Here is a 27,560-nt window from a genome sequence, read left to right as displayed (position 1 = left end):
CTCTGGATAATCAAAGTTTCTTTCCAAAATTGGCCTACTTTGATTGGTAGTCGAATAGATTGGGTCGCTCTTTCCTAGAAATGTTTAGTTGCCGAGTTGGTTTCAATTTCTTTAACTTGTTCCCACAACTCTTCTAATCTGAGAGTTTGTTTATATCTATCGTTTATACTTTATCTGATGCTGTTTTACGGTGGAGGTGAAGGTGAAGAGCTGATTGTGTCACTGACATAGTAACACATATTGCGTCTCAGGTTTCCCTTTTCAGTAAGTACTGTACTTCTAGGTGAACAAGAACTTCAGCATGTTCAGTTTAACCTGAAACCTCTCCTGTTGGCCGTTTTGGATTACTGACTCAGCATTTTATTTTGGTGCAGGGGGTTTTCTAACATTTTGAAACGACGACAAACCAAATAAATCAATGTTTTAAACCATTTGTTTTCTCCACGCCATAGATAAACTTTAGGTGTAAACCGTCATTCAGGGAATCGGGGTCTAGGAATATACGAGAGGTAAGTGCCAAAAAACGGTCATTTACATCTGATCAGCATGATCATGATACTCATACTCATACTTTATTTTCACAACTTTTTCATCCTCCTTTGTCTTGTCATTCTATGTGTCTGTCTATCTCTGTAACCCCTCCCTCTCCTCCTGGCCCTGCTTCCCTTTTGCCCTTTGACCTTCTCTCTTGACCTTTGACCTTAGCCAGTCCTCCAAAGACAAGGCGCTCTAAAGTGCCACAGGCGGATGGCTAACTGCATGGCCACCCCTTTCCTGAGCCAGTCCCAGGTACCATCCCACCCTAACTCCCCAGATCACCCCAATCCAAAGCCACAGTTATGGGGGCAGTAGGAGAGTAATGCCTGACTAGTTTAATGAGTATAAAGACTGGGTAACCCCTAAGGCCTATGGTCCTCCAGAGCTATCTTTGGGTTCCCTGGTTAAAATTCCCTCATCAAACATTTGCATTTAGACATTTTTGTCATTTTAGCAGACGCTCTTATCCAGAGCAACTTACAATTAGTGCATTCACCTTAAGATAGCTATATTTGATTTCCATCTTTATTTAACCAGGTAGGCCAGTTGAGAACAAGTTCTCATTTACAACTGTGACCTGGCCAAGATAAAGCAAAGCAGAGCGACAAAAAACAACACAGAGTTACACGTGGGATAAACAAAAGTATAGTCAATAACCCAATAGAAAAATCTATATACAGTGTGTGCAAATGGAGTAAGGAGGCAAGGCAATAAATAGGCCATAGTAGCGAACTAAGAGACAATGACATATCACGTATCAAGTACATTTTCCCTCAACAAAGTATTTACCAGCCGTCAGTGCTGGTGGGACAATACGTTTTTTTTGTGTGTGTGTGTTTTTTGGGGGGAGAAGGGGGTGTCAGAGGCGACGTGAGAGTTATTTAAGATACTCTTCAAAGGGGTATGGTTTCAGACATTTTCTAAAGATGGGTAGGGACTACGCTGTTCTGACTTTAAGGGGAAGTTTGTTCCATCATTGGAATGCCAAGACAGAAGAGCTTTGACTGGCCTAAGCTGCCCTCCCGTAGTGGTGGGAGGGCCAAGAGACCAGAGGTGGCAGAACAGAGTGCTCGGGTTGGGAGTTCGGCTTTAAACATAGTCTGAAGATAAAGAGGTGCAGTTCCCCTTGCTGCTCCGTAGGCAGGCACCAGGGTCTTGAAGTTGCGAGCTTCGACTGGAAGCCATTAGAGTGTGAGGAGGAGCAGGATGACATGTGAGGACTTACAAAGGTTGGACACCAAGCGGGCTGCAGCATTCTGGATAATTTGCAGGGGTTGGATGGCAAAGCGGGGAGAGTTGCAGTAGTCTAGACGGGAGATGACAAGTGCCTCGATTAGGGCCGTTACAGATGTTGTAGAGCATAAACCTGCAGGAGCGAGTCACTGCTTTGATGTTTGCAGAGAACGCCAAGGTGTTGTCCAGGGTCACGCCAAGGTGTTGTCCAGGGTCACGCCAAGGTGTTGTCCAGGGTCACGCCAAGGTTCTCTGCACTCTGGGAAGGGGACACCATGGAGTTCTCAACCGTGATGGAGAGGTCTTGAAATGGACAGGCCTTCCCCGGGAGGAAGAGACGTTTTTGTCGAGGTTGAGCTTGAGGTGGTGGTCTGACATCCAGGCTGAGATGTCTGACAGGCACGCAGAGATGCTTCTCACCACCTTGGTGTCAGCATGTAGGAAGGAGAAGAGAAGTTGAGTGTCATCCACATAGCAATGATAGGAGAGACCATGTGAGGATATGATGGAGCCGAGTGACTTTGTGTGAAGAGAAAAGAAGAGTGGGCCTAGAACGGAGCCCTGGGGGACACCAGTAGTGAGATCACGTGGTGCAAACACTAATCCTCTTCACGCCACTTGGTAGCAGTGACCTGCCAGGTAGGATGCAATCCAGGAGTATGCAGCTCCTGAGACGCCCAACCCTGAGAGGATGGAAAGGAGGATCTGATGGTTCATAGTGTTGAAAGCAATGGGTAGATCTAGGAGGATGAGAACAGAGGAGAGAGAGTCAGCTTTGGCAGAGCGGAGAGCGTCTGTGACACAGAGGAAAGCAGTCTCAGTTGAGTGAGCCGCCTTGAAGCCTGACTGCTTAGGGTCAAGAAAATTGTTCTGAGAGAGATAACGAGAGAGTTGGTCAGAGACAGCACGCTCATGTGTTTTGGAAAGAAAAAAAAGAAACGATACCGGTCTGTAGTTTTTGACATCAGGGGTTGAATGTTGGTTTCTTGAGGAGGGGAGCGACTCTGGCCATCTTGAAGTCAGAGGGGACTCAGCCAGTGGTCAGGGATGAGATAATGAGGTTAATGAGGAAAGTGAGAAATGGGAGAATGTCTCCAAAAATGGTCTGGAGGAAGGGGATGTTGTCAGGCGTCCGGACCTCACTAGTCGCAGGATTTCATCTGTAGAGAGCGGGGAGAAAGAGATCAAGGCATATGGTAGTTCTGTGTGTGGGACCAGTGGACTCAGTAGCCTGAGTGAAAGGGGAACAGATGTTATCAACCTTTTTTTTCCAAAGTGGTTGGCAAAGTCATCCGCAGAGAGAGAGGAGGGGGTGGAGGATTAAGGAAGGAAGAGAAAGTGGAGAAGAGTTTCCCAGGGTTGGAGGTGGAAGCTTGAAATTTAGAGTTATAGAAAGTGGTTTTATCAGTGGATACAAAGGAAGAAAAGAAAGAGAGGAGGGAGTGGAAGGATGATGGGTCCTCCAGAAGTTTAGTTTTCTTACATTTCCACTCAGCTGCCCGAAGCCCTGTTCTGTTAGCATACTACACTTAGTAATTATTACCACAGAACTGGGTTTATTATGGGGTCCTATACACAATAATGTTCACTGTGTCTGTCCAAACCTCTGACATTTGCAAATTTATAAACCAATAAACTCAACACAAGATTTCCTTAATCTCACTCACCATTGTCTAGAGGAAGATAAAATAGGGAAACCACACTATTTTAAAATCGGGCAATTGTGAGTGAGTTGATTCATGTGTTTATGAACGTGGGTTTTCCAGCCCACCGTAGTGCGGCACCATTGGGTGCACCGGAGGCGCCAGGATGGGAAGTGTCGGCAGTGCGGGAAGGTGAGCATGGTTATAATATCAATTCATTCATTTCTGCCCCATATTGCCCTATATTGCAGGATGAATGATCTGATGAAACATGTTCTTCTTGAGGGTACATTACATCTTAGATCTGATTTAATTTCTCTACAGGGTTTCCAGCAGAAGTTTGCCTTTCATAGCAAAGAGATTGTGGCCATCAGCTGTTCGTGGTGTAAACAGGCAGTAAGTTGTAAGGTTGGTTGTACTGTACAGATGTAGGATCTTAATTTGACCAGCATTGTCGCAGCAACTTAATCCTGCAGCAGCGTCACCTTGTCTGAGAGAGATTTGCATGTTTATCCAAACTTCACGCCAGGGTAAGCCTACACGAAACACAGTCCTTATATTAAGTGTTTCTAAAATCCAATATGGGGAATAAATTAATGGTGGAAAAACGATTGGGACCATTTCCCTGTTTGACCGCTAGGATTTATGCCTATTATGACATCTCCACTGCTCTATTTGATAATTATATATGATCGATGTTATGATTGGAAATTGGTTTATTGTAAATTCAGCCTATGACTGAGAAACCAATCAAATCTACTACTACTACTAATATTAGCTAGTCAAAATTAGGCTACATGAAAAGTGCAATGCCGTTAATACAGTTGTGTGCTATTGCCTGTTTTCAGGGAATTTATGTAAATCATGAACTTCATCTGCATTTGGAATTAATCAGCAACAAAAGAGTGATACAATTATGTTCTCAGAGAGAGTCTGATGCCTGCCTCTGTATGGTCTTAGTGCTGCTGTGTCTTATAAACTATGGATGATAATGGTGTGTGTGTACGTATGCTTGTGTGAGACGTTTGAGTGTCTGTGTGGAATGAAGACACTTCCAGTGGATGTGGATGCACGTGATCACTGATGTGTTGTGTGAGTGTGCACCGTAGCTGGCTTCACCCTCTGTAATGGTGTACGTATGTTCTGTGTTTACGTGAGACAGTCGGGTGAGGGCCTGTGTTGAGTGGTTTTAAGTGAATGTCGGTGTGTGATGTGTTGTCTGTGTGTATTGCGCTCACACCGATGCCGTCCTTTCCTCCGTCCGACTGTAGTATCACAACAAGGTGTCCTGCTTCATGCTGCAGCAGATCGAGGAGCCCTGCTCCCTGGGTGCCCATGCCTCTGTGATCGTACCCTCTACCTGGATCCTCCGGGTCCGCAGACCTCAGGTAGAAATGTTTTTATTAAAATAAAAAAAACTGATGTATATTGTCACATATACCGGATAGGTGCGGTGAAACAAGGTCAGCCATGGTAGTACGGTGCCCCCAGAGCAAATTAAGGTTACGTGCCTTTGCTCAAAGGCACAGAGGTTTTTCGGCCTTGTCTGCTCGGGTATTTGAACCAGCAACCTTTTGGTTACTGACCCAATGCTCTAACCGCTACGCTACCTGCAGACCCCACAGTCACATAATACACAGTCACATATACACTTCCAAGAATTCAAATATTCACTGCCACCATGTGAGTTTACAATGTGCACTGGCATGCTTTCCCAAATACTTTGTGGTGCCATTGCACTGAGAAGCCAACAGAGGGTAGCAGTCATCCGTTACTTGGAGCTGTAAGCCATGTGTTTGTATTTTGTATTTTTTATGGATCCCAATTACCTACTGCCAAGGCAGCAGCTACTCTTCCTGGGGTCCAGCAAAATTAAGTCAGTTTATACAATTTTTTTTTAAACATTACAATATATTATCAGATTTCACAACACACTGTGTGCCCTCAGGCCCCTACTCCACCGTTACCATATATCTACAGTACTAAATCCATGTGTACGTGTGTGTATGCATGCGTCTGTGCCTATGTTTGTGTTGCTTCACAGTCCCCGCTGTTCCATAAGGTGTTTTTAATTTGTTTTTTAAAATCTCATTTTACTGCTGGCATCAGTTACTTGATGTGGAATAGAGTTCCATGTAGTCATGGCTCTATGTAGTACTGTGCGCCTCCCATAGTCTGTTCTGGACTTGGGGACTGTAAAGAGACCTCTTGTGGCATGTCTTATGGGGTATGCATGGGTGTCCGAGCTGTGTGCCAGTAGTTCAAACAGCCAGCTCGTTGCATTCCACATGTCAATACATGTCATAAATACAAGTAGTGATGAAGTCAATCTCTCCTCAACTTTGGGTCAGGAGAGACTAATACATGAATATTATTAATATTAGCTCTCTGTGTACATCCAAGGCCCAGCCGTGCTGCCCTGTTCTGAATCAATTGCAATTTAAGTCCTTTTTTGTGGCACCTGACAACACGACTGAACAGTAGTCCAGGTGCGACCAAACTAGGGCCTGTAGGACCTGCCTTGTTGATGGTGTTGTTAAGAAGGTAGAGCAGCGCTTTATTATGGACAGACTTTTCCCCATCTTAGCTACTGTTGTATCAATATGTTTTGACCATGACAGTTTTACAATCCAGAGTTACTCCAAGCAGTTTAGTCACCTCAGCTTGCTCAATTTCCACATGATTTATTACAAGATTTAGTTGAGGTTTAAGGGATTTAGTGAATGATTTGTCCCATATATAATGCTTTTAGTTTTAGAAATATTTAGTAAATATTTATTTATTCAACAGTTATGATACATTATATTGTATTATTTATAGCTGATCAATTGCTGTTCCTTACATAAATGGAATACCAATGTGACATTTAATCCTCGTGTGTTATTCTTTCAGACCTCACTAAAGTCGAGTAAAAAGAAAAAACGGACCTCGTTTAAGCGCAAGTCCAGCAAAAAGGGAGTAGAGGTGAGTTTGAATTGTTACCTCATCCGTCGCAAATGGCCTTTCCTACCGTTTGTATTGTGAGGAGACGTACATAACTAAACATCCTTTGTTGATTAGCCTGAGGGGCATCGTTCCTCTTATACTGCAACTGTTGTGAACTGTTGAATTGGTTTTTACATTGAAATCAAATTAAACACATACTTATGAAATGGTAACTAAAAGGACAATGTCAAGCTGATGACAAGGTATTATCGATGTAGACAGTCTTGGCCTTTATCAAATCACTGCTGACACAACCCAGCCAGGGACACAGGATGTGCTGGTCAATACGTACTTCCTGGCGACATCCAGTGTCCAATACCTTGGCTTTACTGCATTTACATGACAAGTGCATGTACAGAAATAATTCTCCCTCTTGTCTGGCCTTGCGTTGGTTAGCCAGCCCTCCAAAGACAAGGCGCTCTAAAGCGCCTCAGGCGGAGCCAGTCCCAGGTACCATCCCACCCCAACTCCCCAGATCACCCCAAAGCCACAGTTCTCGAGGCCGTATTGATCAATTCAACTGTTAGACAACTACATACTCTTTGGCTTACTGTGTCTCATAGAGAGTAGGAAGTATCTATGCAACATCAGCTCTATGCCCTTTTCATTTTAGTGAGTTAATTTGGCATAATGTTATACGAGTCTGACACGATTAGTTTCCAGCAAAACACCAGTCCAAGCAGTAAGAGCTTAGTGTTCTTCCCTTAGGAAACCAACACTGTACATCGGTCTCTCATCTTTCACCTGTCTAAATGCATCCCTTTATTTCCTTTGTTCAGGAGGCGCGCTGGAAGCCCTTCATAGTTAGACCCATTCCCTCTCAGCTCATGAAGCCGCTGTTGGTGTTTGTCAACCCGAAGAGTGGGGGAAATCAGGTGAGAGCCGTGCTGTCTGTGCTGGAGCTGTCAGTGCAGGCCCAGTGGACCGAGGCCAACACCAGTCACAGGTATAATCCTGACTGGTCTATAAGCCGTCTGTGAGATGAAACCCTGTCTGCATCTTAAAGAGTCTACCAGCAGTCCACTCAGGGCAGCTCACACCTCACTCAATCATATTACTAGTCAGTTAATCAAATGCTTGTTTACTGTGACGACGGTGCGGACTTGGTAGTAATTGTGCTCCTGCTCATTTTTCAGGGAGCCAAGATTATCCAGTCGTTCATGTGGTACCTGAACCCCCGCCAAGTATTCGACCTGAGTCTGGGAGGACCCAAGGATGGGTACGTTTCCCGAACTTTTGTACTAGTGCAGTCTTCTTCTTTTTTTTCTGACTCTGGCCTTTAAAACATCAATATCGTAATCATACGTGTAAGTCTTGGAGCTCTTCCGTGACTCTGTGCTCCCTGACGCAGAGCTTCTTCTCATTACATCGAATGTATCTGAACCAAAATCATTTGTTCTAATTCCAAAGTATTATTTTGATATTGTTTTTGTTCTTGCTATGGATACCCTATGCTATTATTCCGACCTTCGTTAACAGGCTTGATACTGTGGACTGACTGGGCCAGAAAACTAGAAGTTGATTTTGTCTTTTGCTCTGTCTCTTCAAGGTTAGAAATGTACCGTAAGGTGCATAACCTGAGGATACTGGCATGCGGAGGTGATGGCACGGTGAGTAGGAAGGAACAGGCTTGTTGTACAACAGCAATGCCCAAGGTCTTTTTTTTAAGCAATATACAGAAGTTCCTGAACTCTTTTAGCAGCAAACTTGACTTTTGTGACCATTAAAATAACAGAGGACAGTGTCTGGTGTTTTCCCTTAAAGGCATTTGACCCCATCTTAGTGATCTAAGTCCTGAACTATGTGTGTAGGTGGGCTGGATCCTGTCTGCTCTGGACCAGCTCCAGTTGAACCCCCAGCCTGCAGTAGCCATCCTGCCTCTGGGGACAGGCAACGACCTGGCCAGGACCCTCAACTGGGGTGGTGTGAGTATCTCAATCATATATGGACAACATACACACAGAGTTTACAAAACGTTAGGAACACTTTCTTTAAACTTGAGTTGCACCTGCCGTTTTGCCCTCGGAACAGCCTCAATTCGCCGTGGCGTGGACTCTACAAGGTGTCGAAAGCGCTCCACAGGGATGCTGGCCCATGTTGACTCCAATGCTTCCCACAGTTGTGTCAAGTTGGCTGGATGTCCTTTGGGTGGTGGACCATTCTTGATACACACAGGAAACTGTTGAGTGTAAAACAAAAATGCGACATTGCAGTTCTTGACTCAAAGCGGTCTACGTGTGCACTCTGAATGGCACACACTCACAATCCATGCCTCAATTGTCTCGAGGCTTAAAATTCCTTCTTTAACCTGTCTCCTAACCTTCATCTACACTGATTGAAGTAGATTTAACAAGTGACATCAATAAGGGATCATAGCTTTCACCTGGTCAGTCTATGTCATGGAAAGAGCCGGTGTTCCTAATGTTTTGTAGACGGTGTACACCCTCAAAGACAGGTTTTTCCATTGTCGTTGGGCAATGCAGATGCACAGTTAACTCTCTAGAGGACACCAGAATCATGGCAATAACCACTTATTATTGCTTGAAAAATGTCTTAAAGAATTTATATATCTCAGGAGGAACTAGATACTTTCTACAATGAACTGTGTTTAATGCTCTTGGTGTTTTTTCTTCTCTATTCCTCCCCTCTCCAGGGTTACACAGATGAGCCGGTGTCTAAGATCCTGTCTCATGTAGAGGATGGGAACATCGTCCAACTCGACCGGTGGAATCTAGTAGTGGAGCCCAACCAGGATGCTGGTGCAGAGGAGAGGGATGAGCAGCAGACCGACAAGGTGAACAAACCCCCTCTCACCTCTCGTCCCAGATCCTGCACTGTAGTCATGGACTGTCAACAAATGATGGTGTGGTGTGTGTGTGTGCTGATGGGTGATGCAGGGAATGAGGATTGATCCAATTTTAACTTAGTGCCAGCACTTTACCTATCAGATGGTGTGTTTGTAATAGCATCGTAAATCAGGTCTTGACTGTGATGAGCTTTCATTGAGCCCCAGAGAATTAACCTCTCTACAAAGTCACAATATAATTAGTTTATTGTAAACAGGGTCATGGCTGGTCACACACCAAAATACCTCAGTGACCTTTACATTATTTGAGGGTTAGTTACTTCTAAAAGTTGAGATGTATTATCAATTAGAAGCACAATGTTGCTGCTCTGCGACCTCAAACATCATGTATTATTGTTTTATTGTTTTATTTTTTTTATGGCGGTGAGGGTAGTCCGGGACACTAAAGACCGTAGGACTGAGGATGGAGTTGGGCTCAGCGGCACACTCCGGTTTAGTGTTGAAATTTTACCTTGTGATTTCTGATGTTTTGGTGATATTTCATCTGGGATTAACACTTTTTATTTTTTGTACGGGTTTTCTTTTCCACAGCTCCCCCTCGACGTCTTCAACAACTACTTCAGCCTCGGCTTCGACGCACACGTGACACTAGAATTCCACGAGTCTCGAGGTTGTATTTCTGACGGATCTCTTAACGTTGACCACCCATGTAATGTCATTGTTGGGGATACATCTGTGCTATCCATAGACGTCTCACGTCGATAGTAACAAATGATGCTGTGTGTATCTACTTTATGCCAAATCATTGTGTCACATTACTCACACTCCATCATGCTTTCTATAACCAACGCTCCTCAGAGGCCAACCCGGAGAAATTCAACAGCCGCTTTCGGAACAAGATGTTCTATGCAGGGGTGGGTATAGATTTGTTTTCTAAACAAGAGAAAATAACTAATACATTCATATTTTCTCACCATTTATCATAACTTTTATCATTAGTAGTGATAGTGAATTGTTTGTATTTGTGGCCATAGCTTTAGTTGTGTCAATATTTTCTGTTGATAATCTACAAGTTTGATTCTCTGGTGTTCCTTCTAACCAGACGGCCTTCTCAGACTTCCTCATGGGCAGCTCCAAAGACCTAGCCAAACACATCAAGGTCGTGGTGAGTTCAACTGACCTTTACGTGGACCTTGGCTGCAGCTCAGATTGTGTGACGTCATTCCACAAAGGGTTGAAGTTAAAAATCTAAATGTTTCGGACTAACTAGTTTTTACTATGAAGTGGGGAAATTCCTGTTAACTTCTTAATGATCCCTTCGCGCGTGAAATAGCAGCGAGCCAAATTCAAAAACAGAAATACTCATAATAATAAATCATACAAGTGTTATGCATCGGTTTAAAGATGAACTTCTTGTTAATCCAGCCACAGTGTCAGATTTCAAAAAGGCTTTACCGCGAAAGCAAACCATGTGATTATCTGAGGACAACACATGAAAATCACATTTCAACCCGCCAGGCGTGACACAAAAGTCAGAAATAACGATATAATTCATGCCTTACCTTTGAAGATCTTCTTCTGTTGGCATTCCAATATGTCCATTAAACATCACAAATGGTCCTTTTGTTCGATAAATTCTGTCGTTATATCCCCAAAATGTCCATTTATTTGGCGGGTTTGATTCAGAAAATACACCAGTTCCAAATTGCGCAACATGACTACAAAGTATCTAATAAGTTACCGGGAAACTTGATCCAAACATTTCAAACAACTTTCCTAATACAACTTTAGGTATTTTTAAACGTAAATAATCGATAACATTTAAGACGGAATAAACTGTGTTCAATACCGGACAAAAACAAAGTGGAGCGAGCTTTCAGGTCGCGTGCCCCAAACACAACAGTACACTTGGCTCGACTCCCAGAAAGGAAATGGCTACTTCTTCATTTTTCAAAGGAAAAACATCAACCAATTTCTAAAGACTGTTGACATCCAGTGGAAGCGATAGGAACTGCAAGCAAGTGCCTTAGAAATCTAGATCCACATAGAAAACCCATTGAAAACACTGTCACCTCAAAAGAAAGAATCCTGGATGGTTTGTCCTCGGGACTTCGCCTGCCAAATTAGTTCTGTTGTACTCACAGACATAATTTTAACAGTTTTAGAAACTTTAGAGTGTTTTCTAATCAAATCTACCAATTATATGCATATTCTAGCTTCTGGGCCTGAGTAGCAGGCAGTTTACTTTGGGCACACTTTTCATCCGGATGTGAAAATAGTGCCCCCTATCCTTAAGAAGGAATTTCCCCACTTCATAGTAAAAACTAGTTTGTCCGAAATAGAAATTGACCCTAGTTTCAGAGCCTGGGCTCCATTCTGAGCTTTGTGATCCTTACAACCGACCCTGTACATCTCATTAGACTGACAGATGTGTTCTTCTTCACTGTCAGTCAGTCAGAATGTGGCACCTTTCAAATGGTACATTTTATTGGCCATGTGAGAACTCTTCCTGGAATGATCTGAGTGCGTTTGTGTACAGTAATGGATACGCCTGTCTGTTTATCTGTCTGTCTCCTCTCATTAGTGCGATGGCACCGACCTCACCTCAAAGGTTCAGGATCTGAAGCTGCAGTGTTTGGTGTTCCTCAACATTCCCAGGTTAGCAGCCTCAATGGGGAAACGGGTTATATATGACACTGTTGTAAAGTAGGCTGCAGGCTAAGTTAGGCACATAACCATACGTGTGTGTGTGTGTGTGTACTAGATACTGTGCTGGTACCATGCCATGGGGAAACCCAAGCGAGCACCATGACTTTGAGCCGCAACGGCACGACGACGGCTGCATTGAAGTTATCGGCTTCACCATGACCTCTCTGGTATTCACCTATCAACTTGAATTTGTCTGTGTGTTAGAACATAAGAGTTAACATAAGATGAATGACATGGATGAGTCACTAGCCTTGCTCTGTTGGATGATCATCTCGTCCTCCCTGGTGCTGTAGGCAGCACTGCAGGTTGGAGGTCATGGTGAGCGGCTGAACCAGTGCAGAGAGGTGACCCTCACCACCTACAAGTCCATCCCCATGCAGGTAGATGGGGAGCCGTGCAAACTAGCCCCTTCCACCATCCGGATCTCCCTGAGGAACCAAGCCAACATGGTGCAGAAGGCCAAGAGGAAGACCTCTATACCACAGCTCAACGAGTGAGTAATACAGTCCAGCATGGCAACGCCATTTTAGAATTGAGTTTATAAAAAGAGACCAGAAAAGGGGTCCAGTCAGAATCCGAACATCAATCCACTACGGAGACTTTCTAATGTGTAACTGTTTAGTCTTTGCACTGTCGGCAGGTTGCCTCTTTTTGTCATGCGGTGCTTGTGTTGAGTTGGAAGTTATTGCAATGCATTCCACAAGTCATGACTAATGTCCTCGACCGAGCCGAAGGGCGTTATTCAATTTCTTAATGTGTGATTTAAAGTGGCACGCAGGAGTGGGAGACTGACAGGCCAGACAAGGTGGGATTCATTTGCAGGGGGTGGCCGAAGCGCTGACAAAGACTTGTGCGCGTGAAATAATCCAAGCCGACGAGGGGGAAAACAAACAAGAAAGACGTACAACAACATTCATCAAAGCCGTCGTGGCTTTGCAGCCATCTTCCTTTTCTCTCCATCGGTGGTCTCCGTCATATCAGTCTCAGTCTGTCTACAGGCTGAAAATCGAAGATGTATTATCAGAATGAACAGCCCTATTTATTTTCACGGTAATTGCATTACCTTTGTCAATCCTGTTGTAATGTTTTTTTGCTAATTTCATACTTCTCTGATTCTCGTGACAATGTATTGACTTGCTGGCGGAGGGGTATAATGACTCCTCCATCTAAAGGATTGATATGTCCGGGGGGGGGGGGGGACTAATTCAATGATTGTGTTTTAGCTGAGATGAAGGTCATCCAAACCTTATTCATGATACCATTCTTCCTTTTTGGTTTGAATGGCCTAACCTTCTGTGCTGCTAAAACACCAGGCATTTGGACAGAAAGTAAGAATGCTAAGATGCAAATGAGCCTGGAATTCAAGCAAACGATCCAGCTGTATTCACTTCTACGCTGATTACATTGTTTGAGATCATAGCCCAACATTAGATCAAGCTGTTCTCCCAACTTTTTTCCAACAACACTCCAGTAAGAAACCTATACAACTTGTGTTGTTGTCAGGTGTCTATTGTTCTTGAACAGAATGGTAAGCATTTGTCACAGCGTTGTTTTTGGATCTCCCACACACTGCGAACAGGTCACATTCGTCACAGATCACAACTGTTTTCATGAATATGTAATCATCCTAGAAGCCATCACGGTGACAAACGGAAGGGGGGAAAGCTGTTCTGAACACCTCTGGCTTCTCTCAAGCTGCTGTGCATGTGAGCCCAGGTTGTCAGAGTGTTGTGGTTGGAGGTTGATCCCCTGTCATCAGCTTGTTTTAATGCTCTTCCCGGGTGGCAGTCTTTCATTAAACTTATACCTTCATTTATATCCTTTTTTTATACCTTCATTTATATCCTTTTTTTATACCTTCATTTATATCCTTTTTTTATACCTTCATTTATATCCTTTTTTTATACCTTCATTTATATCCTTTTTTTATACCTTCATTTATATCCTTTTTTTATACCTTCATTTATATCCTTTTTTTATACCTTCATTTATATCCTTTTTTATACCTTCATTTATATCCTTTTTTATACCTTCATTTATATCCTTTTTTTATACCTTCATTTATATCCTTTTTTTATACCTTCATTTATATCCTTTTTTTATACCTTCATTTATATCCTTTTTTTATACCTTCATTTATATCCTTTTTTTATACCTTCATTTATATCCTTTTTTTATACCTTCATTTATATATATTTTTTTATACCTTCATTTATATATATTTTTTTCTCTCTCTCTCAACCGAGACTAGTTTACGAAGTTAGAAATGAATAAGGAAAGTAACTGATTCTATACAGTATAATGGTGTACTGATCTCTAGCATAGGTTATGAATAATCGTGGTTATGTGTCAATTTGATATGATTTGGTTGTTTAAACCTCAGAGTTCCTACAAATATGTACACTGAACACAAATATAAACACAACATGTAAAGTGTTGATCCCAGAAATGTTCCATATGCACAAAAAGCTTATTTTTCAAAAATGTTGTGCACACATTGGTTTATATTCCTGTTAGTGAGCATTTCTCCTTAGCCAAGATAATCCATCCACCTGACAGGTGTGGCATATCAAGAAGCTGATTAAACAGCATGATTATTACACAGGTGCATCTTGTGCTGGGGACAATAAAATGACACTCTAAAATGTGCAGTTTTGTCACACCCCAATGCCACAGATGTCTCAAGTTTTGAGGGAACATGCAATTGGCATGCTGATGGTAGGAATGTCCACCAGAGCTGTTGCCAGATAATCTAATGTTAATTTCTCTACCACAAGCTTATTCTAATGTGATTTTAGAGAATTTGGCACTAGGTCCAATCTGCCTCACAACCGCAGACCACGTGTAACCACGCCAGCCCAGGACCTCCACATCCAGCTTCTTCATCTGCGGGATCGTCTAAGACCAGCCACCCGAACAGCTGATGAAAGTGTGGGTTTCCACAACCAAATAACTTCCCCACAAACTTTCAGAAAACGTCTCAGGGAAGCTCATCTGCGTGCTCGTCGTTCTCACCAGGGTCTTGACCTGACTGCAGTTCGGCGTTTTAACCGACTTCAGTGGGCAAATGCTCACCTTCAATGGCCACTGGCATACTGGAGAAGTGTGCAATTCACGGATGAATCCCGGGTTTCAACTGTACCGGGCAGATGGTAGACAGCGTAGTGTGTATGGCGTCGTGTGGGCGAGCGGTTTGCTGATGTCAACATCGTGAAGAGAGCTACGGACAACAAACACAATTGAGCTACGGACAACAAACACAATTGTTTTTTATAGATGGCAATTTGAATGCACAGAGACACCGTTACGAAATCCTGAGGCCCATTGTCATGCCATTCATCCACCTCCATCACCTCATGTTTCAGCCTGATAATGCACTGTCCCATGTCGCACGGATCTGTACACAATTCTTGGAAGTTGAAAATGTCCCACTTCTTCCATGGCCTGCATTGTCAATAGAAATGTTTCCCATTGATCATGCTCTGGATTGACGTGTACGACAGCGTGATCCAGTTCCCGCCAATATCCAGCAACTTCGCAGAGCCATTGAAGAGGAGTCGGACAACATTCCACAGGCCACAATCAACAGCCTGATCAATTACAGTGGGGCAAAAAAGTATTTAGTCAGCCACCAATTGTGCAAGTTCTCCCACTTAAAAAGATGAGAGAGGCCTGTAATTTTCATCATAGGTACACTTCAACTATGACAGACGAAATGAGAGATTTTTAATGAATTTATTTGCAAATGATGGTGGAAAATAAGTATTTGGTCACCAACAAACAAGCAAGATTTCTGGCTCTCACAGACCTGTAACTCTCTCCTCTGTCCTCCACTCGTTACCTGTATTAATGGCACCTGTTTGAACTTGTTATCAGTATAAAAGACACCTGTCCACAACCTCAAACAGTCACACTCCAAACTCCACTATGGCCAAGACCAAAGAGCTGTCAAAGGACACCAGAAACAAAATTGTAGACCTGCACCAGGCAGGGAAGACTGAATCTGTAATAGGTAAGCAGCTTGGTTTGAAGAAATCAACTGTGGAAGAAATTATTAGGAAATGGAAGAAATACAAGACCACTGATAATCTCCCTCGATCTGGGGCTCCACGCAAGATCTCACCCCGTGGGGTCAGAATGATCACAAGAACGGTGAGCAAAAATCCCAGAACCACACGGGGGGACCTAGTGAATGACCTGCAGAGAGCTGGGACCAAAGTAACAAAGCCTACCATCAGTAACACACTACGCCGCCAGGGACTCAAATCCTGCAGTGCCAGACGTGTCCCCCTGCTTAAGCCAGTACATGTCCAGGCCCGTCTGAAGTTTGCTAGAGAGCATTTGGATGATCCAGAAGAAGATTGGGAGAATGTCATATGGTCAGATGAAACCAAAATATAACTTTTTGGTAAAAACTCAACTCGTCGTGTTTGGAGGACAAAGAATGCTGAGTTGCATCCAAAGAACACCATACCTACTGTGAAGCAAGGGGGTGGAAACATCATGCTTTGGGGCTGTTTTTCTGCAAAGGGATCAGGACGACTGATCTGTGTAAAGGAAATAATTAATGGGGCCATATATCGTGAGATTTTGAGTGAAAACCTCCTTCCATCAGAAAGGGCATTGAAGATTAAACGTGGCTGGGTCTTTCAGCATGACAATGATCCCAAACACACCGCCCGGGCAATGAAGGAGTGGCTTCGTAAGAAGCATTTCAAGGTCCTGGAGTGGCCTAGCCAATCTCCAGATCTCAACCCCATAGAAAATCTTTGGAGGGAGTTGAAAGTCCGTGTTGCCCAGCAACAGCCCCAAAACATCACTGCTCTAGAGGAGATCTGCATGGAGGAATGGGCCAAAATACAGTGTGTGAAAACCTTGTGAAGACTTACAGAAAACATTTGACCTCTGTCATTGCCAACAAAGGGTATATAACAAAGTATTGAGATAAACTTTTGTTATTGACCAAATACTTATTTTCCACCATAATTTGCAAATAAATTCATTAAAAATCCCTACAATGTGATTTTCTGGAGAGAAAAAAATCTAATTTTGTCTGTCATAGTTGAAGTGTACCTATGATGAAAATTACAGGCCTCTCTCATCTTTTTAAGTTGGAGAACTTGCACAATTGGTGGCTGACTAAATACTTTTTTTGCCCCAATGTATATGGGAAGGAGATGTGTCGCACTGCATGAGGCAAGTGGGGGTCACACCAGATACTGACTGGTTTTCTGACCCACGCCCCAAACCTTTTTTATAAAGGTATCTGTGAACAACAGCATATCTGTATTCCCAGTCACGTGGAATCCATAGATTAGGGCCTGATGAATTTATTTCAATTGTCTGATTTCCTTATATGAACTGTAACTCCATAAAATCTTTGAAATTGTTGCATGTTGCGTTTATATTTTAGTTTGGTGTAATTCCAATTTTTGAGAGATGGTCCCTAACTAGTTATGCTTCTTCTGTTGTCTTCCACAGCCAGCAGCCCTTCGCGGAGAGATTAAGGATCCGGGTGAACCGTATTAGCATGCACGACTATGAGGCCCTGCATTACGACAAGGAGAAACTTAAAGAAGCCTGTGAGTATTCCATCTCTGTCTAATGCACTGTAACTCCATCATCCTTCAGGTGCTGCCCGGCCTGTTCAAGGAGGAATTGTGGCAGGCTCTTGAGCACTGCTTCGTGCAGGGATGTTACTGAGAGCCAGAGGTGTTTTCAGTGACGTAGAACTTTGAACTCAATTTCAAAATGGCAGGCTTGTTTTATAGAGTTAAATCCTGGCCATATGCACTGTAACTAGAGCCAGTTGACAAGAGCTATTACCTGAAGATATACTACACGTATCCTTGTGTCATTTTACAGGCAGGTTTTCCGACCCGAAGTAAGAGCGTAAATGGAAAATGATTCCCTTTCGATGCACTTTTCTCTCTAATGCATATTCTGACCGTGAATTTAAGCATGGGAATAGAATGCTTTTCACCTGCTATCTACCTGCTATACAGTAGATTGTTTGGGGCGTACAGTAGATTGCTTGGGGGCGTACAGTAGATTGTTTGGGGCGTACAGTAGATTGCTTGGGGCGTACAGTAGATTGCTTGGGGCGTACAGTAGATTGCTTGGGGCGTACAGTAGAGTGTTTGGGGCGTACAGTAGAGTGTTTGGAGACAAATGTGAAACCCGTCAAATGGCAGCAAACTGAGGCATATCAACTTTCCCACAGTAAAGTTTCTGAAATGCTGTGGCATTATGCAGAATTGAAATTGTGCTGCCTTTTAACTTGCAGGGATGGGCACGCTCTAATGTCTTAATTATTTACTATTTCTGTCATGTTAAATATTCACCACTTATCCGTAGGCCTGATAACCACACATATTCAACTGCCAATTAGATTCCATCAGTTGGTATAGCCTACATTATCATTCCATTTAATGACATAGTTTTGTTTGCCTTCATTTGCTTCCTCTGTAAAGCTGAGAATCATTAGTAACAGTTGATAATATAGACTATTCTCCCTATTATAATTCTATGTACACTAATCTTCCAACATTGCTGTGGGTTGAATAACTGAATGAGGCAATTTTCTGAATGAATCAAACTAACGTTTACTTTACTTTATGCGTAAAGGCTCTCCAAATCTGTTTTTTTTTATTTTTAGGATTCATAAATGCTTTCCTTAATCTAAATCATCTACTAGATCTGGTTATTTTGAAATCCACCAATTGGTGCTGAAACAGAGATGAAGATGCATATATTTATATTCTAGTGAGTCTGTTGACAAAATTCGAACTGAAAGCTACACCGTATTTAAAGGCTTAAAATAGATATACTGAAAACCCCTATTGAATGAAAACTCCTTGAGAAAGTCTGTTGGCCAGCAAGTGGGAGGGTATTCAGCTAAATGTATTCAATGCCCGCAAGGGAACCATGCCTGCAAAGCCAGTTATGCACCTGCATAAGGTACATCTGAGTACCAACAGAAGTGCGAAGGAATGACATGCACTCTGTCACTGTCAAACGTAGGTCAGCACAAATATATTTAATGTGGAAGGAGACACCAGGCCCTTGATCACCCCTTAAAGGATGTCGCCATCAACTAGCCCCGCTAATTACAAAGGAAAAGGAAGTCCCTTTTGATTTATATGGTACTTAGCAGAAAACCCCACAGAGATGGAACTCTTTCATTTTCTCTCTTCCTGGCTCCTCCTGGGCAGCGAGGAGGGGAGGTGGGCATTGGCTCCAGGTTTTGCTATCCGTCCACCCTGAAACCCTCCTCCCATCCTCATCGGGCCATTCGATTGCTATGAGTTTATCAGTGTGGGCCTCCCTGCATGTGACTTTGGCTAGATATCAAGAGTGTGACTGGTAGGCGATAATGAGGTAGCTACCCATTACTGTCTCTAATGGATGCCCTGGTGCCCCAGAGGGGCTCTGTCAGTGGTTCTGTGTTCTACAGCCTCCTGCAGCACCTGTGTGCTAGGACGACACTCTAATCACCTCCATAACACAGCTACAGCTACCCCCCCCACACTCTTAATTGTTCTCACATTCGCATCCTCACACACAAACCTAACTGTTCCAGACAGTGTCCCAGACAACAATTGCAACAGTTATTGGCCCCAAGTTATGTAACTATTGATATGTAAGTGATGCTGTTTGGGGCTGTTTTGGTCTCCGATGGTACAAAACCCAGCTACTGTGGACCAACTCCTAAGAAGTATGTGAAATAAGAAAGTATGATGAATGTATTAGGTTCTTCCTGAACTTTTGCAATTATATAGCCTCGCATTACCATCCCGGTGACCGCTGTGGAATTTGTGTAGCGAAACAGAATGTAAGCTCGCAAGATTTCTGGATTGTTGTACGAGGCTTAGCAATTATAATACCTGACATAAAACCTCCCAGTAGGCTCTCGGCATAATTGGTGGAGGTCCAACTGTTTTCTAACAGTACCTACCATTTGCTTCACGGAACGCTGAAAGTAGTTTTATTCTTTGTTTTCCACCACTAGATGTCAGAACGTGCAACTAACATAAAATGATATACGTTTTTAAACCTGAAAGCACACTCTAACTGATTCTATAAATAAACTCAATGTCCATGTTAAACTGTCATACAGTGTTCCAGTAGCATACTTTGGACCTAATGCACCCTCATGCTTGCTGACGTACAAGAGAATTCCACTGCTGTTTTTGATAGGCCACTCATCAATATAAATGGGAGCGAACACATGAAAGTGAACAATCATTTTGTGATTTGCACATTGTTTAGCTTCTTTCTAGACGGCACACTCAGACCTCCCTCTGGCTATCGCTGAATCAAGTTAGGTCCCTGATGTTTCACATGGATCTTGAGGTACAAGTGATGTTAGGCTGTCATGGCTGAGGTGAATGCTCTATTCTCTCGTCTCTGATCCAAAAATATAGCATGCGGCTGGTAGCAGTTACGCAGTTGTCTCAGTTGCCTGACACCTATAAAGAGTTTAGACAACTCCGCTATTGCAGAGTGAAGTGAGGACAGCAAAAGAGGGGGGGGGGGGGGTATAGAAAGAAGCGGAATTGAATTAGAGACAGACTGTTCCAAGGTTGCTAGGCAACAGCACATTCCTCAGTGGAGAAATCTGCCTGCTTTTCTCTCTCTCTCTCTCTCTCTCTCTCTCTCTCTGCCTGTGAAACTTGCTGCTCAGAGACACTTTTTCAATTCACAAATCTCAGCCTGATAGTCCACGAGTCATTCACTTCTGTTCTGTTCTTATTAAAAAGAAGGCCCTGTGGATGGCCCGGACATTCACGATCACATAATGTGGTTTTGATGCACTCACACTATGTTTCAGTATCTGCTTTCTCACTTGCTGCCCAGTTGTACTTTAGGCCTAATTGCCTGTCTCTAGTTTAGCACAAATCAATGGGCATGGGAACTAATGGCAAACATGTCGCCAGACAGTTTGCAGACATCACATTTAGAGAATTATTCCTCTTATTGTTTTGCATTGCTATTAGGTTTATACACTTCACCTACTTTGACAGCCGTTTCAAAGGGGTTTGAGTGCATTGAACTTTGCGTGGCGCTCTATGAAACACAAGGCATCCAGGAAGCCCAAGTCTTTAAATATATCCTTGATCTATTGCCCACAAAAGGAACTTCCCCCAAAACATTTCTGGTTTCGAGTTGATAAATGGACACAATCAGATAGTCTGTGTCTTGTAGCTTGTGTCTATGAGCTACCTGTAGAATGTTTTTTCATGCCTCGATCACTAGGCGCCTGCAGCAGTGTTTAACAGCATGTTGTCTCTCATCATCTCTCCCTACAGCTATCCCGCTGGGCCTCATCGTTGTCCCGGGAGACAGTGACCTGGAAACATGTCGCTCCCACATTGAGAGGCTCCAAGAGGTGAGAGATGAAGGAAGCAGGTGGGGACAGCGAGAAGGGGACAAAGGAGAGTGTGTTGGGTTGATGAGGTAGATGGAACACTGGGTAAAGGAGAGGGTAAGCTGATGAATGACAGAAAAGACCGAGAGGGGAGAAGAGGAGAGCGTGTGGGTTGATGAGATGGAACTCTGGGTAAAAGAGGGACAGAAGGGATGGAGGACATGAGAGGCAGAGAGCATTTAAAGACAAAGTAGCTGTTCGGGTAACTAATACCAGGGGAGAACTCCGAAATGTCTGTGATGGAGGACAATTCAGGCAGAGAGTAGAAGAAGACGACAGAGGGGGTAGGACTGACCTAATGCCATAAGAGGAAGGGGGAAATCATTCTGATGAAGTTGTGATAGTGCAAGAGCTGAACAAAGAGAGGAGGTTAGAAGAGGGAGGAACTTGCTGATGTCAAGAGCAATTACTTTCAGGCTGGTATATGATGGCTCATCTCGACAGACAAGCCCAAACCTGTCTTTAGTGTAGGAAAGGATTGCATGTGTGGTTATTTGTGAAATGGGGGAGGCATCCTTGCCCATCTAGCCCCCTCGCTGTCCCGTTTCGGTTCAAAACCCAATTGAAATAAATAGTGCGTGAAATTTGTTGCCGATTAGCGGCACGGCCGCTTTGCGATCATTTGGTTATTATATTCCTCCTTTTTTTAAAACCACAATCCCTCAACGGCTGTCCCTCATTTGGGATTCCCAAACACTATGTTGTTTTGTTGCTGTTTTCATCAGCTCATGTCATAAGTAAAGGCTTAAATTATATTTAGGTTTTGTCTGCTACTAATGGAGACACGATGACTAAAATACTGTTGCAAAATGGTAATTAGTTCTGTTAAATGTGTAATCATCCACTTTCATTATATGTTACTCTCAAAAACATATAATCACCCAATAATAATACTGTATTATTGGTAAGTAGGACTCGTAGCACACAACAAGACGGCATAAATTGAGGGGGGGGGGGTGTTTCTCCCACTACATTCAACCCATTTTCTGCAATCCAAAACCAGTCATTATAGTAACTTCAAGACGAGATGCTTATTTTCCTATCCCCATGTGGTGATTTACTTTGGGTAGGGGCATTAGACAGAAAGGAGAGTCTCCATTTATGGGATTACAGTGTTTTTGGGGCTATTCCGCAGGACATCGTCTCCATTCATCCCTCCTTCAAACGATTGGTGCTCCAGGTTGGTAAAACGAGACAGGACATGGAGCCTGTGGCATGGAAAGGAACAAGTCTGAAAAGGAAACATTCCCCTAATCAAAAACGACCTTTAGATCACCAATTACATTTTACATTGACATTTTTGGTCATTTTAGCAGACTTTCTTATCCGGAGCGACATTCACAGACGGAGCAAACACAGACGGAGCAAACAATAACCATAAAATATAATTGAATTCAAAAACAAGGATGAGGCCTTGTTTTTTTTTCTTGTTACGAGAACACACTTGTCAAACCTGTCCCGCCCTGTGCATAACCGTCAAGCACATACAGCACAAAGGCATATAGCTGCAGCCACAATTCTCATAGTTGCTTTAGGTGTTTACTTGGAATTGTGTGTTTGATCAACTCTTCCATGTCTTATTTTTGTCTCCCGAGAAAATGATCGAGAGCACAAATATACTGCTCACATCCAGTAGTTCCTTGTGGGCTTCAAAACCAAATAAGCTGTGCAAATGGTCAAAGGGTGTGTCGCGTCCATGTTCAAATATCGTGCCCTAGCCCTTTTTACAAAGTGATTTCACCACACCGCTTTTAAGTTGCATGCCCAGAGAGCGAGAGGCGCGGGTAGATGCTGAGACTGTCCGTCTCCAGTGGTAACCACACACTCCTCCCAGCTACCCTGGCCCTCCTTCAGATCCCCATTCACAGCTCAGCCAAACCGGCTACATAATGGCAATGGCTGCATAATAGAGGCTGTACTCAGGAGACCCTTTTTTCTCTCTCTCTCTTGTCTTTCTGTAGTGGCCCTGTTTCCCCAATGCAAACCAACCCAAATTTGTCTCTCTGGGAAGAGTTTTTCTCCTTGTTCCTCTGTGCCCCTAAGCATGGTTTAGATGTGTTCTTTAGTGTTGTGTTTGTTTGTGATTGTGGGTGTTTACTCTCTCTCCCTTTCTGTGTGCATGAAAGAGAGACATTGTAATCAGGAATATATGTTTGCTTCTGATTTTTGTATGCAGCAAAGCATCCAATGTTTAAGAAACTGCTATTAAGGTTGCTTTGGCTATGCTACTGCAGTTAGTAATACTTTTTGCTGAATATAAGAGAGCATTACGACCAAGACAAGTTAGTGGACTAGTTGATACTGTCTCGTTTTGATGGTTGCATTTTTTGGGTTCCCTGTTCGAGACCCAGAAAAGTCTGCCGTTTCTTAGATTTGGCTACCTTGGTGTACGCAGTTTTCTTTGGTTTGTTTGTGTGTGTGGGTGTGTTTTTTTTTAAATTTTCTTGTAGGTGGTATCCAGTATTTGTGCTCTAAGCTAAGCATGGTCTTTCAGCATAGTTCCTCAGTGCATGTGTCGTAACATTCTGTACACTGCTATCCTCCTGGTCCCTTTGGAAGTTAGATGGACTGGTCAAGTTTACCTTTAGATGGGAAATCAGTAGTAGTTTTTTCCTGACCACAGTTAGACTGATCAGGAAAAACTCTCTGCCCTAGTTTTAGCCTATAACTCTAACTAGGGCCTGGAGTTTTCCTGACCAAGGCATGTGGTCAGGAGAAACTCATGGCCCTAGAAATGACTCCTGTTGTTGTCGTCACATTCCAACAGGTCTCTTTCCAACAGGTCTCTTTCTGAACATTGAATAGACAAAATGTCCTTTTTGTGGCTTGCCTCAGCCCATTTTCCTCTAAACATTGACTTACCTTCAAGATCAAGTTCTGAAGAGGATTATGTCAATGTATCTCATTGCATAAGGTCACTGGACTATGGTACCTTTGGAAAAGCTTGGATTAACTAGAGTTCAGCCAATGCACAGAACAGTGTCCAAAGGAATCGTAGGTCTTTGGACCAAGGATTCTCTGACTGAGGCACACATGGGGGGGGGGGGGGGGGGGGGGGGTGAAACACCTGCCCTCCTAAACTCATGGAACTCTATATGAAAGAGTAGGGGAGGGGTTAATATGCTGGGCCCCATTCAGTGAACTCACTGCCCAGAAAAGTACTTTTCATTTCAAAAAGCCTATGTCTGAACACAAGACTCAGGGCCTTTACATCTTGCCCTACATCCAGCAGGAAAAGGTTTTTTATTATTTGAGTCCTCTGTTTGTCAATGGACCAGTAAGTTGGACAAAACGAGAGTCAAGGCCTTCCGGTCTCATTTATGTTTAGTGTAAAGAGCAGGCTGTTGTGGAACTAATCTCATTGGTTCCGTTTTCTTTCTCAGGAGGATGAGGGAGCTAAGTCAAAGACCCTTTCCTCGCAGAAGCTTTCGCCAAAGTGGTGCTTCTTGGACTGTAAGTACCACTTCTTATAAAGAGCACTGCAATTTATTCCGCACACTTTCCGTGGTGTAGTGTTCCTCTTAGTCCCCTGTCTATCTTCAGTGTTTAAGCGAGAGCGCTTCACATCATCTGATCACTGCAAGTGGGGGCATCTGTCTCTTACGAGTCACTGTTTTCTTGGTTTCGTTCGCCACAGAGTTTCATGTTTCGTCGAGGTCGACTTAGTTCGATGGAGCAGTGCCATTTTATGACCTTCCGATTAGTGCATCTGTGCAGTTCTCAGGCAGGATAAAGGATTCACATTTGCATTACAAATATACCCAGCATAAATTTGAGTTCTTAATGTTCAAAACAGAGGTTTTGAGGATCATTTCAACGTTCGTTTTAGATGATTGTTTTAGAAGAATTGAAGATAGGTAGAGCGATCCTACAGAACACGATTTAACGCCACTGTGCTGTATGTCTGTGTGAAACAGGCTCTGCCAATTCAATTAAACCAAGCTCCATCTTAACATTCATTTAGATCAACAGCTCTGGTGCAAAGATACAGAAATCAATTTGATAATAATGTCACTGATTTGCTTTGAATGCTTCTGTTCTCTGTTGCATAGCAGAAAAGGAATCTTCTGGGCAGACTTCATGTTTGTCTGTGAGATATTCTTAAGCATACAGTTTTTAATAATATTTCTGTAAATAATCTGTAGTACTCATTCCACTGTAGTTATTCTACTGACAGTCCACAGTTCCCATGAGATTTTTTTTTTTTTAACTTCTTCAGTATTATGAATGACATGTTATGTGCGTTGCTAGGAATAGCTATGCATAACACCGGTTTACATATATGATGTACTCGCGCTGCTCATCAGCCACTCCACCTGCAATGAAACTCACAGTCTTCCATCTCGTCACGCCAGACTGACATGATAGCTGATCTCTGAAGGGTGTCATTGCTTGAATGCCAAGTTAATTCACTTACTCACTAGTGATAGTTGGTAGAGAAGGGAGGGTGTTGGAATCTGCAGTCACATTTTCTGTAGCTTTTCAAAGCTTAATTAAATCCCATAGCTGCTCCATTGAAATCAGCACAGATTAGCTTCTATTCACTGGTAATAAAGCAGCCCAGATCTTAAAGGCGCCGTCCAAGAAAGACTGTTGTAAAGGTCTCGTGTGGGAAAATTATAATTGTTTTCTCTCTCTCATCAAAACAGCGTGGCTAATTCTTGATGAGAAGCATAGCAAGTGAATTCCAGCTGCATTCTGATTTGACTGATTATTTCATTAGAACGACAGGGGAACCACATCATACTTCTTGATACATTCTGATAAGGATTAAGAAGAAAAAAACGCCTTCCCAGATATGTCGGAAAAGCTGGAAAAAACATGCAGTACACAGACCTGCCCTTAAAGACCTTAAGAAACTCAAGGAGTCTTCTGGGCAAACGTCATGCTTTTCTGTGAGATATTCTTAAGCATACATTTTATTTAAAAAAAAAAAATAAGAGTTGGATTATTCTGCTCAGTGAAGCTGGCAGAAGTTCAATTTGCAGTGTCCATGGAGGACAGAGGAGTCTTTTTCTTGGCATCTTAGATGTAGGGGAAGAAGCCTGGCAGATCTACTTAATTCCAGCACACACCCCCTTTGAGTCAGCTCCCACTGGGCTAGAGAACAGCTCATTTCCACTCCCTTAGACAGAATGGCAGCATGAAGCTTAATTACTGGTACAGTCCAACAGAACGAGACTGGGGGGCAGCAGAGTTAGTTTAGTGGAATTTCTGCTGACTGGTGGGAAATGATCATCTGTAGTAAGTATTTGATCACTGGACCACAACCGTGTAAAATGTATTTTTTCCCCCACTCACTACTTCCCCTGTCTTAGTTTCTACGCTGAGATGTAGTGTTGTACATACTCATGAGTCTCACACGAGTCTATTTGATTTTCCTTTGAGAAGCACACACAATTACATTGACATATGATCATATCCCGTCTCCTGTGAATCTGTTTGTGACTAGTTGGCAGGCAACCGTGTGAGATGTTCGGTACAGTCCCCCCAACATCTAGAATTACACCCACTACCAGAACCCTTTGACTCTCCTTGTAATGTCCCCAAGTCAATGGGCCAATTATGTGGCCCTTTGCTCTTACTTGTTCTGTTTATTGTACAGGTTATCCATCTTTTGCTTCATTTAACAACATGTGGCAAAGGCATGGTGCGCTTCGGAGCTGGTCTAATCAGGTCAAAGCTTTGATTAAGCTCCTGCACACTTACCAGTCCTCTCTGGCCTCGTTAGAACACTGTGTGTGTGCAGGCGTGTGCGTGGTTGTGTACAAGCCTATGTTCATATTATTTACTCTCTATAAATCTCATACTATTTATAAATAGATTTTTCCTTCTTGTTTTCCTTCTAGCCACAACTGCAGATCGATTTTACAGAATTGATCGTGCTCAGGTGAGTGTGTGTCATTGTATATAATAATACATTCAGTGATGGAATAAGTACCCAATTGTCATACTTGAGTAAAAGTAAAGATACCATAATGGAAAATGACTCAAGTAAAAGTGAGTCACCCAGTAAAATACTACTTGAGTAGTATTTGTGTATAGTGAGTCCTCCAGAACAGAGGCAGTAGGCATGACCAGAGATGTTATTTTGATAAGTGCATGAATTGGACCATTTTCCTGCCCTGATAAGCATTCAAAATGTAACGAGTACTTTTGGGTGTCGGGGAAAATGTAGTGCGTAAAAAGTACATTGTCGTCTTTAGGAATTTAGTGG

The 27,560-nt window shown here is 43.0% G+C and overlaps 1 protein-coding gene across 14 annotated transcripts in view; it reads left to right on the top strand.

Moving 5' to 3' along the window:
• LOC115112075 (diacylglycerol kinase zeta-like) overlaps positions 1-27,560 on the top strand; it is a 121,882-nt gene that overhangs the window by 69,515 nt on the left and 24,807 nt on the right. For 8 of the 14 annotated variants that reach the window (XM_029638833.2, XM_029638834.2, XM_029638832.2 and 5 more), the window contains 22 exons: positions 453-509; positions 706-789; positions 3,537-3,605; positions 3,738-3,809; positions 4,685-4,801; positions 6,306-6,377; positions 7,178-7,273; positions 7,535-7,617; positions 7,948-8,008; positions 8,210-8,323; positions 9,052-9,192; positions 9,796-9,874; positions 10,063-10,118; positions 10,307-10,369; positions 11,789-11,862; positions 11,969-12,080; positions 12,207-12,406; positions 17,395-17,495; positions 21,225-21,304; positions 22,479-22,523; positions 24,727-24,796; positions 27,193-27,233. In XM_029638833.2, coding sequence (XP_029494693.1) covers positions 453-509; positions 706-789; positions 3,537-3,605; positions 3,738-3,809; positions 4,685-4,801; positions 6,306-6,377; positions 7,178-7,273; positions 7,535-7,617; positions 7,948-8,008; positions 8,210-8,323; positions 9,052-9,192; positions 9,796-9,874; positions 10,063-10,118; positions 10,307-10,369; positions 11,789-11,862; positions 11,969-12,080; positions 12,207-12,406; positions 17,395-17,495; positions 21,225-21,304; positions 22,479-22,523; positions 24,727-24,796; positions 27,193-27,233 — 1,887 coding nt within the window. The remainder of the gene's footprint in view (positions 1-452; positions 510-705; positions 790-3,536; positions 3,606-3,737; positions 3,810-4,684; positions 4,802-6,305; positions 6,378-7,177; positions 7,274-7,534; positions 7,618-7,947; positions 8,009-8,209; positions 8,324-9,051; positions 9,193-9,795; positions 9,875-10,062; positions 10,119-10,306; positions 10,370-11,788; positions 11,863-11,968; positions 12,081-12,206; positions 12,407-17,394; positions 17,496-21,224; positions 21,305-22,478; positions 22,524-24,726; positions 24,797-27,192; positions 27,234-27,560) is intronic. The other 6 variants (XM_029638836.2, XM_029638837.2, XM_029638829.2 and 3 more) reach the window with 3 other exon arrangements.

This window comes from Oncorhynchus nerka, linkage group LG27, assembly GCF_034236695.1.
Source record: "Oncorhynchus nerka isolate Pitt River linkage group LG27, Oner_Uvic_2.0, whole genome shotgun sequence".
Lineage (NCBI taxonomy): Eukaryota > Metazoa > Chordata > Actinopteri > Salmoniformes > Salmonidae > Oncorhynchus > Oncorhynchus nerka.
This window is presented reverse-complemented; position numbering and strand designations above follow the sequence as displayed.